The sequence below is a fragment of the Erythrolamprus reginae genome, chromosome 3 (genome assembly GCF_031021105.1).
Source record: "Erythrolamprus reginae isolate rEryReg1 chromosome 3, rEryReg1.hap1, whole genome shotgun sequence".
Lineage (NCBI taxonomy): Eukaryota > Metazoa > Chordata > Lepidosauria > Squamata > Dipsadidae > Erythrolamprus > Erythrolamprus reginae.
In genome coordinates, this window is record NC_091952.1 from 44,756,064 (window position 1) to 44,774,589 (window position 18,526).

The 18,526-nt window shown below is 45.0% G+C and overlaps 2 protein-coding genes across 4 annotated transcripts in view; one reads left to right on the forward strand and one right to left on the reverse strand.

Moving 5' to 3' along the window:
* The window catches only part of SLC6A9 (solute carrier family 6 member 9), a 73,121-nt gene extending 65,779 nt beyond the window's left edge, over positions 1-7,342 (forward strand). For both annotated transcript variants that reach the window (XM_070745026.1, XM_070745027.1), the window contains exons 10-14: positions 223-357; positions 475-574; positions 3,105-3,205; positions 3,523-3,693; positions 3,818-7,342. In XM_070745026.1, coding sequence (XP_070601127.1) covers positions 223-357; positions 475-574; positions 3,105-3,205; positions 3,523-3,693; positions 3,818-4,033 — 723 coding nt within the window. In that variant the 3' untranslated portion in view covers positions 4,034-7,342. The remainder of the gene's footprint in view (positions 1-222; positions 358-474; positions 575-3,104; positions 3,206-3,522; positions 3,694-3,817) is intronic.
* Positions 5,986-17,847, reverse strand: CCDC24 (coiled-coil domain containing 24). Of its 2 annotated transcripts, none has more exons than XM_070745029.1 (9): positions 17,771-17,847; positions 15,986-16,127; positions 14,814-14,980; positions 11,045-11,152; positions 10,328-10,417; positions 8,377-8,431; positions 7,341-7,410; positions 7,054-7,177; positions 5,986-6,772 (listed from the first exon to the last, which is right to left on the reverse strand). In XM_070745029.1, exons 1-9 carry the CDS (start codon positions 17,794-17,796, stop codon positions 6,406-6,408), a joined length of 1,149 nt encoding a protein of 382 aa, XP_070601130.1. In that variant the 5' UTR covers positions 17,797-17,847; the 3' UTR covers positions 5,986-6,405. The 2 variants fall into 2 exon arrangements, with proteins under 2 accessions (XP_070601130.1, XP_070601129.1); XM_070745028.1 differs by having other exon boundaries at positions 17,537-17,836.
* Positions 17,848-18,526: the final 679 nt, after the last annotated feature.

Here is an 18,526-nt window from a genome sequence, read left to right on the forward strand (position 1 = left end):
TATTTGCTTTTACATTGATTCCTATGGGAAACGTTGTTTCATCTTACGAACTTTTCACCTTACGAACCTCCTCCTGGAACCAATTAAGTTCATAAGACAAGGTATCACTGTAGGGGATATTTCATTCATTCAGATCTAGGATGTATTATTTGAGGGTTCCCTTTATGTTTTTGAGCAGTATATATAACTTTTACTTTTTCTTCTTCGTTGTGTTTCCCTCAGTTCTGCCTCCTGGAAACTCTTGTCACAGCCGTGGTGGATGAAGTGGGAAATGAATGGATAATGCGTCGGAAGACTTTTGTGACTCTAGCCGTGGCTGTGGTGGGCTTTCTGCTAGGCATCCCACTCACCACACAGGTACGAGGGAGAGTTAAAGGGCAAGGCAGAAATAGCCCAGTCTCATTCTGAAAGGAGCAAGGCTTCCTTAATCCAGTACGTTGACCGTTTTCTTTTCTTTTTTTGTTTCTCCTCTAGGCTGGTATTTATTGGTTATCTTTGATGGACAATTATGCAGCAAGTTTCTCACTTGTGATTATTTCATGCATCATGTGTGTTGCCATTATGTATGTCTATGGTGAGTAACTTCTGCCGGCAGCATGGATTAATTAGAACAATTCAAGAATACAAGAATGGCTGGAGTACTGATATTCCAACAGTTAGCACTTGATCAATACTCCCCTGTGGGCCTGACAGCTGAAAAATTAACTATATTATATAGCCATGATGGTGAACTTATGGCACACATTTGCCCAGGTGTGCCTGTGCACCAGTTGTGGCCCTATTTGGACAGGGAGTCATTGCTCACAGTCGCTCATGCCCTCATCACCTCGCGGTTCGATTACTGCAATGCTCTCTACGTGGGGCTACCTTTGAAAAGTGTTTATAAACTCCAGATCGTGCAGCACGCGGCCGCGAGAGCCATCATGGGGCTTCCCAGATTCGCCCAAGTATCTTCAACACTCCGTGGCCTGCATTGGCTGCCGATCAGTTTCTGGTCACCGTTCAAAGTGTTGATCATGACCTTTAAAGCCCTACATGGCATTGGACCAGAGTACCTCCGGAACCGCCTGCTACCGCGCGAATCCCAGCGGCCAATAAGGTCCCACAGAGTTGGCCTTCTCCGGGTCCCGTCAACTAAACAATGTCGTCTGGCGGGCCCCAGGGGAAGAGCCTTCTCTGTGGCAGCCCCAGCCCTCTGGAATCAACTCCCCCCCGGAGATTCGAATTGCCCCCACCCTCCTTGCCTTTTGTAAACTACTTAAGACCCACCTATACCGCCAGGCATGGGGGATTTGAAACATTATAATTTATGTTTGGTATGTATGTGCTATTTGGTTTTTTAATTATGATAGGATTTTTAGTTATTTTTAATATTAGATTTGTGCCATTATAATATTGTTTTTATCGTTGTTGTGAGCCACCCCGAGTCTTCGGAGAGGGGCGGCATACAAATCTAATAAATTGAATTGAATTGAATTGAATTGAATTGAACATGCCACAGGTGGCACACAGCGCCATATCTGTGGATATGCGTACCATTGCCCTAGCTTAGCTCCAGCACGCATGCGCGCGCTGGCTAGCTAATTTTTGGCTGGCTCCGCGCACACGGCCCTTGGGGTTTTTTGGTGCCTCCGCCCACGCAGGAGTGTCCAAGCGGTCTATTTTGTATGCCAGGTAAGGATAGGGCTCATCCAGAAGCTCTGGGAGGGCGTTTTTGACCTGCGGAGGGCCTCCAGGGGGTGGGGGAGGCCGTTTTTGCCATCCCCAGTCTCTAGCAAAGCTTCTAGAGCCTGGGAAGGTTGAAAAACGGCCCTACCGGAAGTTGTTTCCGGCCTCTAGATGCTTCAAGGAGTCCTGCTATCTCCAAAATGCTGGGCAAGGGATCATGTGCCCATGCACAGGGTAGCGTATAGCGTTGCGCCCGCATATCTGGGGTGGGGCAGCACAGGGGGTGGGGGGTGTCACACAAACATCCGCAGGGGGCGGGACATGTAGAGGGCATTGAATTCTGGGTGTGGGCACGCACACTAATGCACACGCGCGCATACTTTTGACACCCAAGGGAAAAAGGTTCGCCACCACTGTTATATAGATTCAAGAGTAGAAAATGGTGTTCTCCCTGCAGTTTCCTGACCTTGGGAAAAGCTGCCGTCAGGAATTTTTGTTCAATTCTTTCTTATGAAGAGTCCATGCCTCAAATGCAGACCAGACTAATATCCAATTACAACAATTCAAAGGATATTAAAGTTTACTTGGCTGTTGCCAGTATTTGGTTTCCTTGCTCACGTTCACTCGCAGCTCGGAAGACTCTGGATCCAAGGCACAGATCTGATTACTTGCTCCCCAACTAAAAAGAGTTCGTAGCTAAAGAAAAAGATTGCAGGTTTAGTACAGAAATGTGGCATCCTCAGGCAAGTTTCAAGGGCATAATGAGCCTAGGTGGCGTAGTAGGTAGAGTGCACTAGTGCAGGCCACTAAAGCTGACTGCTAGATCTGCAGGTCAGCGGTTCTGGCTCAACGTTGACTCAGCCTTCCAGCCTTCCGAGGTGGGTAAAATGAGGACCCTGATTGTGGGAGCAATATGCTGGCTCTTTTAAAAAGTGCTATTGCTAACATTTTGTAAGCCGCCTGAGTCTAAGGAGAAGGACGGCATTCAAAAATTGAATGAATGAATGAATGAATGAATGAATAAATAAATAAATAAATAAATAAAAATAAGGCCAGAGTTCTAGGGAGTCAGGTCATTGTGATATCTCCTAATACAATCATTGCTATCGCTATCACATTTACTACATTATACTGAGGGAGCCCATTGTCCTAAGAAGGGGAGCCCCAAAGGATATTTTGCCTGGTGTTTTCTGGTCTGGACATTATCCCTTTTCAGGCACTCTGCCAGTAGACAATGAGAACTTGCTGCAAGTCTCTTCATTGCAGAGACTAATTTTGTGCTGGGCTTTCCCTCTCAGGAGTTGTGTTCGAGATAGGAAGCAAAGGATCAGGGAAAGAAACAGAATGAAGAAAATATACCCTGTGGATTCTTGCAGTATTCCTAGTGTCTAATTATAATACCTCCGGTCTAATTGACTGACCATCTTCTCATCTAGGGTACCGGAGCTATTTCAAGGACATTGAGATGATGCTTGGTTTTCCACCACCCCTATTTTTCCAGATCTGTTGGAGGTTCATCTCTCCAGTTATCATCTTTGTGAGTACAAAAAGAAGTGGCAGGGGGGAAACTACACAAAATCCTAAAGGAGACAAGATTGGCAGTGAGGGAAAAGGGGGCTGGGGGACTAACAACATAATCAGGATGGAATAAAGACTGAGTTGCTTTTGTCACTGTGATAGAAACACAGTGACAAGCAAGCAAGAGACGGGGAGGGAGAGAAGGCCAGAGTTTTTCTACTTCCCATTATAAATAAAATTAAGAGAGTTTTTGAAGGTCTCCGGAATGCAAGACTGGGAATAATGGCAGGCAGTATATAATTGGTTTTAATCAGCCTTTCCCCTCTCTCCTTCCAGTTTATCCTCATATTCACAGTGATTCAGTATGAACCAATCACGTACAACACATACGTGTACCCGACCTGGGCCGTTGCCATTGGTTTCTGTATGGCGCTCTCGTCGGTCATCTGCATCCCCATCTATGCAGTCTACTACGTTTTGCGCTCAGAAGGAGACACGCTACTGGAGGTAGGACTGGGGCTTGCAGAGGTGCTGCCCCTTTCTGGACATTGTGGGTGTGCTTTGCTCAGATCCCGCTGCAAACCACGTCTTGAAACCACCAACCCCTTGTTTGCCTTTTGTATCTCCGCAGCGTTTGAAAAATGCTACTCGGCCAAGCCGGGAGTGGGGCCCAGCGCTTGTTGAGCACAAGACCGGCCGCTATGCAACAGCATACAGCTCAACGGAATCCCAGCTGGAGGTGCAGCTGCTGAACCCGGAGAAGCCCAAAAGCGATGAGGCTGGCATGATGGCTGCCATCACCATCGGAAGCAATGGCTCAACCCACAGCCAAGACTCAATGATGTGAACCTTAGCCTGGGAGGCAGGGCAGGGAGCGCTCCTTGCATCAATCCATTCCCACCTGCCCTGGTTCTCTAAACCCTACTCTGCTCAGATATACTAAAGTACCCCCACCGGGTGGGGGACCCCTGGCTCCCAGGCTGTGCTGGACTCTGGGGGAGGGGGCTACGAGTTCCCATCCCACCCACCTCATTAGTGTCCCTGTGCCATCTTGTAACCCTTATGTTTACAAGTAATGCTCAGATGGCCCCAATTCACAGCCAGGACCAGGATCGGAGGCAGAGATGCGTGCACTGGCTAACTAGGTGGGGGTTCCTTGAGAGGTACCAGCAGGAAGGTCGGTTGATGTCTTAGAAGCTTAGAAGCCCCTTCAGGGTGGTTTCTGGCAGCTACTCCTGGGTCCAGCAAATCTAGAATCTGTCGGGGACGACACGGTCCTCACTGCCCTGGATCAGGGCTATTTGGCTGGCCCCACAAGGAAACTAATGGGAGTGCTGGGGGTCAGAAGCGGTTTCAAAATTGAGCTGATATTCTAGACAAAGTTCAGTCTAGAGCTAGACCACCTTCAGCTAGACTACTGCCTTTGGGAGCACTCTTGGTACACACGCATGGAAAACTGCACACTACCCATCAGTATCTAAACCTTCCCAGCTTTCCCACTTGCCTAAGTATTTTATGAAAAGTGGGGTAGCCTTTTTAGGACTGTAGATATAAAGTCCCAACGATGGTTCCAAGAGCTTAAGAAAATTCCAGCCATCTCTCATAATTGGTAGGGAGGATCTAGCCTTATTTGTCTTAACTGTCCAGAATTTATTTTCTTGTGTACACCCACATACCCGCATCCTTTCACATAGTTAATAGAGACACTATGTGACTGATTCACACCTAGGAAAGTCCCAGGCTTGTGGGAAACTCCTGTAAGCTGCTGCCACACCGTGTAAAGGTGGTGGAGCAAAGTATTGGACTGAATTATGCTGTTGACGCTTGTACTTGAGTTCTGAGGAATGGAGCCTCTGAAGCCATTGTTGATTCTCTACCCCTACAGAGGAGCAAATGAATTTGAATAGGGTCCCTCTACTTGCAAGGGACCCTTGGGACCTAGCCCTGCCCCGGTCTCTAGAGAAAGGTGCAGAGCCAACCATGGTGCTAAGAGTAGATGATGTGCCAAGACCAGCCCTTGCAACTTGAGGGAAGCACAGAGGTCAGAAGGCGTGACCTTCCAGGGAAGCTATTCCTGGCTAGCCCTGGATGGCCCCTTCCTAATGGGGGTGGAAGCCTCTGTTCCCATGCTGCAATAATGAACAAGAAGTTGGCCAGAAGCACCAATATCTCACGGCAGGACGATCTCTTCGCAACACAAGCCAGGTCTCGCACTGGCTCAAATGCGGAGGGGTAACTAAAATGGTTGTGTCTTCCTGCCTCCTTGCCCCACATTTTCGTTTCAGCATTGCTGCCTGCACTTTATCCTGAGCAAGGCCTTGGAGGAGGTCCTGACAGCCACTCCTTTGCCCTTTATCCTGTGGCAGCAATGATTCCAGGACACCAACGCCAACCCTCTTGTAGGGACGCCAATGCCAAACTTCTTGCAAGGGGCATCCCTCAGCTCCCAGGGATGCACGATTGCTACAATGCCAACAGCAAGGGCACATCTGGTCCCTACTCACAGGGTAACTGCCCCAGCATGTGAGACGGGCAAAATGGCCGGTGTTTTTAAGTGCCAAATGTCTGCATCATGCACAGATGGATAGGGAGGACAGATGGCTTCGTGTCAGGATGGCATTCTCACCTTCAGCCGCCAGCATCCGATCCTTTCCCTCCTCTGTACTGAAAATGCACTATTTAATGCATGGTTCCACGTCTGTCCCTCCCTCCCCCGTAGGGCGTGGCAGCCGCCCCGCCACCTCTCGTTGTTCATAGCAATAATTGTACGAGTCTCCCATATCGTGACTCTCCCAGTTGTAGATTGTTAAAGTCTCATAGATTTTAATGAATTTCATATTCCTGAAGTCGGGATGTACAGTTCTTTTTTTTTTTTTTGTGGGATTGGAAATGCAATTTGAGGAGCTGTACCTTCTCTTTAATGTTATAATGGAATGATTGTACTGACTAATGGAGAGGAGGAGGAAGAGGAGGAGGAAGGATCCCAGGGGCCACCGCTGCACTCCCAGGACACTTATCTATACTGAAAAGGGGATATTTAGCATGGCTTTGTTACTTTCTTTGGAATCCATCAATTTGAACATAAGAATGAGCCAAGGCAGCAGTAGCTAACATTAAGCCCACTTCAAGCATAGGGGACAGCAGCAGATTGTGTCAGTGGACGCTGTTGCCACACAGCAAGCTGTGAGATGTCCAGAGGAAGAGGAAGTTCTATTTTTCTCAGCTTGGTCCTTTACACTGCAACAATCTAATACGGGGAGAAAAGCGAGATGGAGGACAAGGATCTGTAGGAGGCATGGGAAGAAACGCAGGTTCCCAGGCTGATGCTGACGCTGGTCTATACACTGACGCTGTTGGCTGTCCCAATGTTGTAGGCAGCTTAGTGTGATTCTCCTTCATTGTCTGGTTGGAATCCTCACTCTTTTGATGCATCCATCCCAAAGGGGTTCTTGTCGAATGGCTCCGTCGGGATGATGGCTGATAGCAGAGTGGAGAAATCTGATCCCTGGGATCTGGTGAAGGAATCTCATTAGAAGCAGGATTGATCTGTCCAGATCCCGGCCCTTTCTCTAAGCCTCTTGGGTGGCTGTGAAATAAAGAGAAGTTGTTGTATGATACAAAAGTTTTATTTAAGCATCTTTCCATCAAAAGTAACAAAACTGCTGAAATTCCAAGTCATTGCAGAAGAATTTATGGATCTCCAAAGTCAACTAAAGTGGATTGAACAAATTCCAAAAATGTTACTTCGAAATTCTGGAGATAGAGTAATAATAAATTAAGGCTGAATTAAGTTTCCCACTTTCTCCTAAGGCTTTTGCTCTTTCCATCTCTTCTTAGTATTGTAGCTTGCAAGCATTTTCATACTACCTGAGCTGAGACAAATGGGTGCTATTCCCAAACTGGTTTGACATCGGGGAAGGAGGCCTAGGACATGACTTGGGCAGGCTCAATTGCAAATCCCGCTCCATGATACGTTTCTCTTCCTGTAGTTCTGTGGACAGAGGATTACTTCAAGATGGAGAAGCAACAAGCCCAGGAACAACATAGTTAAGGGACTAGTACTTACCCAATTATTTATATTGTCTATATTAGAAAAACCCTCTTTTTCCGATCTCCAGTCTAATTCTAAATAAAAACATGAAAGTTTTGCATACCAGCCATGGTGGGTTCGTGCATTTTGTCTTGCTGCACAGTAGCGTTCTGATGCACCTCCTCTAGTTTGTTCTATAAATCAAACATTTTTTGAAAAGAGGCTGAAATGTCAAAATCATGCTCCTTTGTAAAAGTCCCCAGAGGAATACCTGTCTTTCCCAAAATAATGTATGCATTGACAGCTCTGTACACAGAAGCATTTCTCCCCCAGCCCCCGCCCGCTTCTTACTACTTTAGATGAACAATGCACACCCAGTCTCTTCAGTCAAAGAGATTACATTTCCTTTCCCCTAGAAAATAGCCAGTGTTAGCCTTCTGCATTCCTATGTCATTGTGGTCATATTACCCAGAATACCTGTGCAAAGAGCACAGAGCAAAGTTGGTTCAGAAGAGCAGAAACAAACAGTAGGGGTTAGTGCTGCAGCAACTTGCATCCAAAGCAATTGTATTTGCACACCAAAAAATGTCATTTAATAATACTAATAATACTAATAATTTATTAGATTTGTATGCCGCCCCTCTCCGAAGACTCGGGGCGGCTCACAACACGATAAAAACAGTATTATATAGGCACAAATCTAATATTTTAAAAAAACTAAAAACCCTATCATAATTAAAAACCAAACAGCACATACATACCAAACATAAATTATAATAATAATATTATTATCCTACTCTGCATTTCTCAGCCTTTATCCATCACCAACTTCAGATCAGAAAAGATGAGAGGAACACCAGCTAATTAATTAGTTACAAAGCTGAGATAAAAGTCAAATCTATCTTCATTACATAATACTCCCTCCTTACAAAACCTAAGTGCTGTAACCATAAGACTATGAGTACTTCATAGGATAAACTCCCAAATCAGAGATGATCACTGGGCCATTATGGATATTCTAAATGAGGAGCAAATAGAGAGTGAAGTTTAACTATATGGGTGTACAAAGCAGCTTCACAGACCCAGGACCAAAATCTGAATTGGACTTTTAGAAGTGCAATGGTGTAGAAGCTCTGGGAAAGCCGAGATATAGCCCTTACCTGTAAATGTGTAATGTATCTTTCCAGAGCATGGCATTCGTCCTCTAGCAAAGTCCTAGATAAAAAAAAAATGTCAATAAAGATTGACAGAATGTGAGATTGGGAGAAAGTAAGCATATCGCCAACTGCAGATATTGAGTGTGGAACTTCCAGGGGTTCCTCCAATTTTTGTTTATTTCCATTATATAGAAGCGAGCCATTCAAGACTGAATTTGAAAACCAGACATCAGCTACTTTTTAAATGCAGTGTATTGGGGATGACGTGAAATCCAGGTTAGGGAGAAGGGTGGCATAAAAGGCCAATAAATAAATAAGGTGCGCTCAACAGTGTTCCCTCTAATTTTTGGGGGCGGTGGGCGGAAAAGTATAGTGTCTGAGCGGCAGTCCCTTCGGGACTGGGCAGCACAGAAATAATAAATAAACAAACAAACAAACAAACAAATAAACAAATAAAAAACCCACCCTGTTTTGCCTCAGAGAATTTCAAAATAAAATACTGTACTGTGTGTCTATAACAGTGAGCTCATAATATGGCAACTCTATCAATATCAAAATGCCACTTAAATAGTTGAGCTAGTTTCAAACTAGATTTTGATTTTCTTTCTCTCTTCCTTACTCCCATTCTTTTTCTTTCTCTTTTCCTTCCTCTCTTTTTTCTATCTGTTTCTCTCTCTTCCTCTCTTCCTCTCTCTCTCCTTCCCTCTCACTCTTTCCCTCTCGGCTTCTGGGCAGGTTTGGAAAACTCTGAGTTGATGATGATTTTTAAGTGAGCGATTGCTCACTGCTCAGCTTAGAGGGAACTATGGCGCTCAATACAAAGATTCACAAACACTCCTAACCTGTTCCTTTGATAGCATTCTGGTTCAAAATTTCCCAAATTCCTGAGCAATAAGCTGTTTCTTGCTGGATTCTTTGCAACTATGACCCCTTTCATTCCTCTCCACGTCTTAGAACTCATAGTATTATCTACTGTTTAGTGAGGTGTCAGCTTCATGATCCTCTTTCCTGAAATTCACATGTTTGTGTTCCATAATGCAATGGAACAGATTGCACATTCTGCCTCTTCCAAAGAGGAAAAGAAATGGAAATTCAGATATGTTCAGGCCAAGATTTCAAGGCAGAAGCTAACACGATGCCCTGAGGAGCGAGTGTGGTAGGGCTGTTTCACTAAGGTTTCCCAGTTTAAAAGTTCTTATTGAATCGGTGCTCAAAAACCCTTCTGCAACAACTGATCCATTCACTACATTCACACAGAAGTAAACATACAACACATGTGCGGGCAGAGGAAATCAGAAGTTTGCAAATCTCCCTGTTCTCCTTATTTTCATGAGTATGATACATAGAAACATAGAAGTCTGACAGCAGAAAAAGACCTCCTGGTCCATCTAGTCTGCCCTTATACTATTTTCTGTATTTTATCTTAGGATGGATATCCCAGGCATGTTTAAATTCAGTTACTGTGGATTTATCTACCACGTCTGCTGGAAGTTTGTTCCAAGGATCTACTACTCTTTCAGTAAAATAATATTTTCTCACGTTGCTTTTGATCTTTCCCCCAACTAACTTCAGATTGTGTCCCCTTGTTCTTGGGTTCACTTTCCTATTAAAAACACTTCCCTCCTGGACCTTATTTAACCCTTTAATATATTTAAATGTTTCGATCATGTCCCCCCTTTTCCTTCTGTCCTCCAGACTATACAGATTGAGTTCAGGTTATTCTATAGGGAACAGAGGAAGAAATTCTAAATACAAATTGTTGGGCTCATTGGCATGTATTTTTATGCTCTGCTGCCCCAAGCACTCCTATTTCTGATGAGCCAGTCCATTATTTTCCATGTTAACCATTGCTTATCATTCTTAACTCCCATACAAGTCCTCTCTACACTCCTTGCTTCTAATAACTGTTCCTAGAAGAAAAAATATAAAGCAGAAAGGAGGTATGCAAACTTGCCTAAGTCTGGAGGTTATCTCACCGATCTGAGCTATATTCAGTTTATCAGAATATGGTTCCAAATCATTTGTGCTGCCACAGGACAATAACCTAAGAAAACAGAAACGGGATTAATACAAATGCCATACAACTTAAGAATTGGGCATTCCGGCACGAAGCAACTCGGATCAGGAATGGGAAGCAGCATCTGAATGGAGTTGTTAGTAACTTTCATTGCATATCTGTAAATGTCAAGTAATCCCTCTCTATGATTACAGAGCAGTGGTTGATCTGCCTAACACAGCATGCATTTCAGTTCCAGCGGTAGATGAACAAAAAGACCATTCATGACCAATTTTTGTTCAAATATCCAAATTCTGAAAACCTACAGTTACTAGGTCAAAATATTGGATCTACCGTAGGCAAACATCCTTTATATGTTGATACCCACTTAGGTACTATTAATTAAATCTTAATTATATTTATCAAAAATATTTCTAATGGAACACTTATTTGTCTGTGTTTCCCTCCTTTCCTCCCCCGTATCATATAAACATAACTAGGAAGAAAATGAAAAAAAATACAATGTACAAAATAATATATCTATCCCCCCCCCCAAAAAAAATAATCTTTTAAAAAGTGGGGTGGTGGTGGAATCAGATGTATATAAGAATTAACATATTAAATAGATATGTAATATACAAGACAGCTGAATAATATTTTACTTTTGGGTCTTACTTGATGAGATTGTTGCTCCCGGATGATGGCCAATTATTTCCAGCCTTTGTCTTCAAAGCAAAATTGATCACATGTGTGTTGTATTTAGCAATGGCACAGTCGTGGTCCCTGCAATAAGAAGCAGGCGTGAGACAAGAACCTAGCAGCAATCTTGTAATTAATAGAGTTATGAGAAGGCCACGCATCTCTTACATTCAAGGACTGCAGCCATAAACTTGTTGGAATGTGAAATGAAATTCATCTAGGTGATCAGCCTTAGACTAAAAGAAAAAGCAAGTTTGACCAAAAGGCCCTTCTTTCCCATCCATAATATACAAGGAACCATGGCTTAAACCAGGGGTCCCCAAACTTTTTACACAGGGGGCCAGTTCATTGTCCCTCAAACTGTTGTAGGGCCGGACTATTAAAAAAAACTATGAACAAATCCCTATGCACACTGCACATACCTTATTTTAAAGTAAAAAACAAAATGGGAACGTACTATTTAGAGGGGGGGAGAAATCTGAAATTCATATATGTTTATGTTTTGTTTTTAATTTTCTTTTGCTAACATCTGATTGGCTATAAAAGGTTTTCTTGGTTTATAGAAAAATGTATAAAGAAAGAAGGAAGCACTTTGGCATAATGATTAATAAGTTAGAAATATAATTGGTGTACTTTTTGAAGAAAATTAAAAGTAAAGTATGCACCTGTGCTCCTGTCAATCACCCCCGGGCTGGATAAATGACCTCAGCAGGCCGCATGCGGCCTGCAGGCCGTCGTTTGGGGACTGCTAGCTTAAACTCACTAAATCATGTGAATAGTAATAACAATACCACTTAGATTTACCAGTATATACCACTTCATGGTGTTTTGCAGCCCTCTCTAAATGGTTTGCAGACTCAGCATTTTGCCCCCAACAATCTAAGTCCTCATTTTACCGACTTTAGGATGGAAGGTTGAATTGGTCAGGATCAAACCCCAGGCAGTGGGCAGTCAGCCTGTAATACTATCTTCTAACCACTGGACCATCATGGCACAGTGGTTAGAATAAAGTGAGAGGAACTCTTCTAACCAAACTACCCAAGGCTGGGCCCGAGAGACAGCAAGGACTAAATAATGAAGAAAACCCCGAAGGGGCAATTAAATGAACTTGTTTCCAGTGTGTAACTGAAATATTGGGAAGAAAAATATTTTCCTTGCGGTCCTGTCCATTCTAATTGTCCTCAGTGCCCTTTCTGTTATTTATACAGCAACAAAATGGGAGGCAAATATCTGGCTAAGAGTCCCTTTGCTGACTGAGGTCGATCACAATTCTCATTCAGATGAATCCCTCTTTTGCATTTTGGAGAGGCCACGTGGAAAGCAGGAAAGCATGTTGGGGTGGCGGGAAGGGAGGTAGAGATTAGGTCCCACAGAGTGGGCCTTCTCCGGGTCCCGTCAACTAAACAATGTCGGTTGGCGGGCCCCAGGGGAAGAGCCTTCTCTGTGGCGGCACCGGCCCTCTGGAACCAACTCCCCCCGGAGATTAGAACTGCCCCTACTCTTCCTGCCTTCCGTAAACTCCTTAAAACCCACCTTTGCCGTCAGGCATGGGGGAACTGAAACATCTTCCCCTGGGCATGTTTAATTTACATATGGTATGCTTGTGTCTATGTCTGTTAGTATATGGGGTCTTTTTAAATCTTTAAATTTTAAATTTATCAGATTATTTATGATTTGTTTCCACGTGTTGTGAGCCGCCCCGAGTCTTCGGAGAGGGGCAGCATACAAATCTAAGTAATAAATAAAAAATAAATAATAAAAGCCTACTCTCTTCCCGTGTTTGGTGGCCTTCCACACTGCCTTCTTGGCAGCCCCGATGCCCGCTTGCCTTGAGGTCAGTGATCAGCCCAGCCTGCCAGTAGGTGGGAAGGTGGCCCTTGGTGGAAATGCAGACACTGAGCAGAATGGCAGAAAGGCAAGCTATGTCCCAGGGCTGCTGCACATGTGCCGGCCCCGTTTCTGCAAAGGCAGAGCTCCCTCCTTTGCAGGGTAATCCAAAGAGGGCAGAAAAGGCCGCCTTCCGTGCCTCCTGTGCTGGTTCCGCGGCACTTGGGGCTCCAAAGCAGCCACACTGGCTTCTCACTCGGCCACCTGCCTTCTCTGTTTGCAGATCACCAACATGACTGGGAACTCGGGCTGTGGCGCCGGGTTAGAAGCCAGTGGACTGCTTCAGAGCCCGAAGTCCCATGGAGCCAGCATGGCAGGTGCAGGTGGAAGACAGCCTTTTCTACACCACCACCACCCTCCCCACTTTAGATCACCGTGCAGGGCTCTGCCTTTGCAGAAACGGAGTGGGCGGTTTGTACAGAGGACTGGCCAGGGGGAATACGTGGCCCTCGGGGCTGGAGAGTGAGGCAAGAGAAGGCACAACAGGCTGCACTGCCCTGGCCCTGCTCAACTGGGCTTCTTCCAGCCCATCTGCCCCACAGCATAGAGCCAGGGTGACGCAGCAGGTAGAGTGCTGTACTGCAGGCCACTGAAACTGACTGTAGATCTGTAGGTCAGCGGTTCAAATCTCATCACCGGCTCAAGGTTGACTCAGCCTTCCATCCTTCCAAGGTGGGTAAAATGAGGACCCGGATTGTGGGGGCAATATGCTGGCTCTGTTAAAAAGTGCTATTGCTAACATGTTGTAAGCTGCCCTGAGTCTAAGGAGAAGGGTGGCATAAAAATTGAATGAATAAATGAATGAATGAACGAACGAACGAACGAACGAACGAACAAACAAACAAACAAACAAACAAATAAATAAATAAATAAATAAATAGTGAGCGAGACAATCGCCCTGGACTTTCTTGTGGCTTGACCCTGCCCAGTTCCACCCAATGCCACTCCGCGTGAACTTCTCAGGAGATAGGCAGAGCGAGGGGCGGGCAGGAGCTCAGAGACTGCCCGCCCCACCCATTGACTGGCTCTCCAGGCAGCGCCACTTTCTCCCTGCCCTGCCAAGGCCACCGCCAGCCTGGAGACTGCGCTTTGGGTCAGCACATGACAGACCAGAGCGTGGTTGCCACCACTGTTGTCCCTCTCACTTTCCCAGCTCTGGCTCCTTTGCGGGAAGCATCAGGCACGCATCGTTGGAGCTCTGCCACCCTCAGGGGTGTAGTGGCCTGTGGATTGGGGGGGGGGTCCCTTGGCGGGGCAAGGAGAAAATGGCACTGCCTGGAGAGCTGGCAGATGGGCCTGCCAGGCAGACTCTGAGCTCACCAGAAAAATAAGCCAAGTGCTGGCTAGAGCAGTGTTTCCCAACCTTGGCAACTCAATAAGCATTCGCTGGCTGGGGAATTCTGGGAGTTGAAGTCCAAATATTTTTTAAGTTGCCACGGTTGAGAAACACTGGGCTAGAGCACTTTCTCCCTTCTCCCACTGCTGAGAAGAAAGAAAGTGAAAGGAAGGAATGAAGGAAGGAAGGAATGAAGGAAGGAAGGAAGGAAGGAAGGAAGGAAGGAAGGAAGGAAGGAAGGAAGGAAGGAAGGAAGGAAGGAAGGAAGATTTAAGACCACAATTAAGCCCAAAATTCTGGTTACCAAGCAAGTGTTCTGGTTACTAAGCTGGTTACCACATTTTACAAGTAGGCCATGCTCACCTAATCACCTGGTCACCAAGCCATGCTCATTTAAAGGGGGTGGAGTGGGGGGGGGGCACTGAGGATGAGTTTGTAGCACCAAGGACGCATTGGAGTGAAAACGTTTTGGGGGGCCCTGGGTTAGACCTTCACTGTGAAGCATTTCATTTTCACCAGTACCTGCCCTCCTGCAAAGCCTTTTGCTGCAAGCCAACCAGGAGTAGGCGAATCTCCTCTCTTACTAGTTCTTTCAGGTGGGGAGGAGCTGCCAGCAAGATGCAATTATCAGGTCTGTGCTCAAAATTGTCCAACTGCAATTCTTGATAGAATTCCAAGAGAGTCTTCACCTGTAAAGAGGGAAGAGGATTAACTGTGTGCATTGGACATACCCCAAAATATTTAGAGTTGCATGATACAAATCCCAAGAATGTCACGTTAATCTTTGGAGTCTTTGACCCCAGGAAGATAGCAATGGAAAAGCATACCACTTGATCTTGGTAGGCAGGGAATTAGGTGCCTTTGAATCAGGCCTGACTTCAGACAGACAGACAGACAGACAGACAGACAGACAGACAGACAGACAGACAGACCAGTCTCTGGAGACAATCCACAGCACTTCTAGAAACATTCCAGTCATATCTTGATTCTGTCCATCTACCCCATGTTATTTATTCTGCTTTCTTGATTTTTACATGCATAGTAGATTTTTAACTAATCCACACAGAGAGAAGTAAATCCATTAGCATGAGAAAGTATTTTGGAATGTTTATTGTTCTTTGCCCCAGGCTAAATAAAGGGTGTGAATGACTGGAATAGAACAAAGGGATCGAAATAGCGATGATTAGGGACTCTAGCTAGGTGTTAGAAGCCTGCTGACATGAGTCAAAAGGAAAACTTGCAGATGAGATAGAAGGCAATATATCAATTCACTCTTACAATTTGGCTTTCTCGGAGCAGATAAATTTCCCTTACAGGATCTAAACAATATTTTGAAAATAGTTGAGACATCCAGATTATAGTTCCCATGTTAAAAAGCACATCACATAGAAACATAGAAGATTGACGGCAGAAAAAGACCTCATGGTCCATCTAGTCTGCCCTTATACTATTTCCTGTATTTTATCTTACATCACACTAAAACACCTCCATATACATAATACCACTGAAGTCTTTATGCAATTAAGCTTTTTGTCAAAAACTCAAAAGATGCTAATGTGAGGGTACATGTGGTAGAAACCAGCCACATCCATTCAAAATGAAATGGTGGGGGGGTTTTGTAGCCCCTCTATACATAGTATTTCAATAGGAAAATGCATAAACCATACAGTGGGCCTTAAGCTCCTCTTCCAAACCTCATTATGAAGCTCCAGGCTGTGGTCCACGAGATCAATTCCCAAAATAGTCTTCACTTCCAGTCTCTCGCTGGGTGCTAGCTGCTCTTCTATCATCCTCCAGAGTGATGGCACTGGCTTCAAGGGCTCCCAGGAGAAGAAACTGGACAAGGAGAACAAGGGGGCACAGTCCAATTCCAATATAACAATAGGAATTCCCAGGTCTAATGCCTTAGAAGAAAGAAGGGGATCTATGAATTAAATAGGAGGTGATAGGCACCCAATGCAAGGACACCTGACTATTTATCTCCATTTGTTCACAAGCAGCATTAACTAATACTGTATTATTTAAGTATTATTATTGTTATTATTATTATTATTATTATTATGATTATTATTATTATCATCACCATCATCATTATTATCATTATCATACCTCCAGCGGACGATTAGAGCCCATAGGGATGGTCTCCTCAGGATCCCTTCGGCTATACACTATCGGCTGGCAGGAGCATGTGGGAGGGCCTTCTCTGTAGTGGCTCCGGCTCTATGGAGCCAACTCCCCCCGGAGATCCGCACAATACCCACCCTCCTGGCCTTCCGAAAGGCTGTGAAAACTTGGCTTTGCCAGCAGGCCTGGAGCCAGTGAACTATATTATCTAGCCCCAGCTGAATGGATGTGAATGTTTTATTATTAAGGATTTTAAATTGTTTTTATATTGTTTTATATTGCTGTTCTCCACGCAGAGTCCAGAAGGAGCTGGGCGGTTTATAAATTGCAAACAAATAAATAAGTAAGTAAGTAAGTAAGTAAGTAAGTGAGTGAGTAAATAAGTAAATAGGTAAATAATTTAGATAGGTAAATAGGTAAATATATTATTATAATTATTATTATTGCATATTATTGCATATTATTATTATTACATATTATTAGTCTTAATGTTGCATTTTATGCTTTATTAATAATTAAAATCTGCCAATCCCAAATCTTTGAGAAGGCCTCAACAGGCTGATCAAATTGCCAAATCTAATCTAAGGGTGTGACCAGCCATAATAATAATAATCATTACTGGGTATTAATTGTTCGTAACAAGGCAAGGCCATAGTCCCTGAACCCATTAAAGCAAGTCAAACTGATGCCAAATCTATTTAAGAGCTAGCGATCCAGTGCTTCCCAAACCTGAGTAAATTACCCACATTTGATTAAAGTGGGGTGTTGTTGTTTTTTTGTTCTTTAAATAAACAACAAAGGGGCCTATTACTTTTAACCAGAAAGAACATTTATTTATTTATTTTATTTATTTTATTTATTACTTAGATTTGTATGCCGCCCCTCTCCGAAGACTTTAACCATTTTACTTACATTGGGTAAAAAAACCCAACCCAATGACAATCATTGTTGAACCTCATGATTCTTGACAAATGTGTATTTTCTTTTATGTACACTGAGAGCAGATGCACCAAAGACAAATTTCTTGTGTGTCCAATCACACTTGGCCAATAAAAGAATTCTATTCTATAAAAGGATAATTTGGGACAACGAAGGGAAGAGTTTGCAGCCAACAAACCCACCTGTTCTCCATCATCCCCAGCTCCAACATTTGCAGCAGCTCATCCCGGGATTATTTGCCTGGCCAAACTAACCCGGCAGGTCTCCCCTACGCTGGGCCCAGCTTCAACCGCGCTGCCAACTGGATTCCTCGCCCCTCTGGCTTTTGCCCTCAGACCGATCAACACCCCCCGCACGAAACTCCACGGAGAAGAGGGGGACTCCCCTCCTTCCACTTTTCCCCGCCAATTCTTCACCTTTCCGCACGAGCTCTGCGGAGCATCAACTCCTTGTCTCTATGGTAACTCGGCCCTTCCTACCCCGTTCCTCGGAAACCTCGCCTCTTAAAGGAGCCGCGTCCGGAAAGCTGAAACAGCCGCGATGCCCAGCGTGCAGACGAGCATCCTCGGAAACGGTGGAGGAGGGGGGAGTCTCCAACCTTGAAGACTTGTGGACTTCAACTCCCAGAATTCTTCAGCCAGCAAAGCTGAGGAAAACAAAGCAGATCCGGCTGTGGAATTCTGGGAGTTGAAGTCCACAAGTCTTCAGGTGGCCAAAGTTGGAGACACCCGCTCGAAAACAAACGGGCCTTTTGGTTAAGAGGGATGAGATATATCCGACCCGGCCACTTTGTTACATTTTCTTCCTCAGTTCCAGCAACCTCGAAGGAAAAGCGGCGCGGGGGACATCCGCGCCGGGAGGCAGCGCGAGCCTTCGTGGTGCGAAGTTTGGTGATGTGTGTTGGGGGGGGGAGTTTGGTGAGGTGGGGGAAAGTTTGGTGAGGTGGGGGGAGTTTGGTGAAGTGGGGAGTTTTGTGAGGGGGGAAATGTTTGGTGATGTTGGGAAGGGAAGTTTGATGAGGGGGGGGAGCTTGGTGAGGGGGGAGCTTGGTGGGGGGGAGGGAGGTTTGGTGAAGTTGGGGTGGAAATTGGTGAGGTGGGGGAGGGAAGTTTCGTGAGGTGGGAGACGTTTGGGGGGATTGCGGGGAAGTTTTGGGGGTGGGGGAAGGGTGG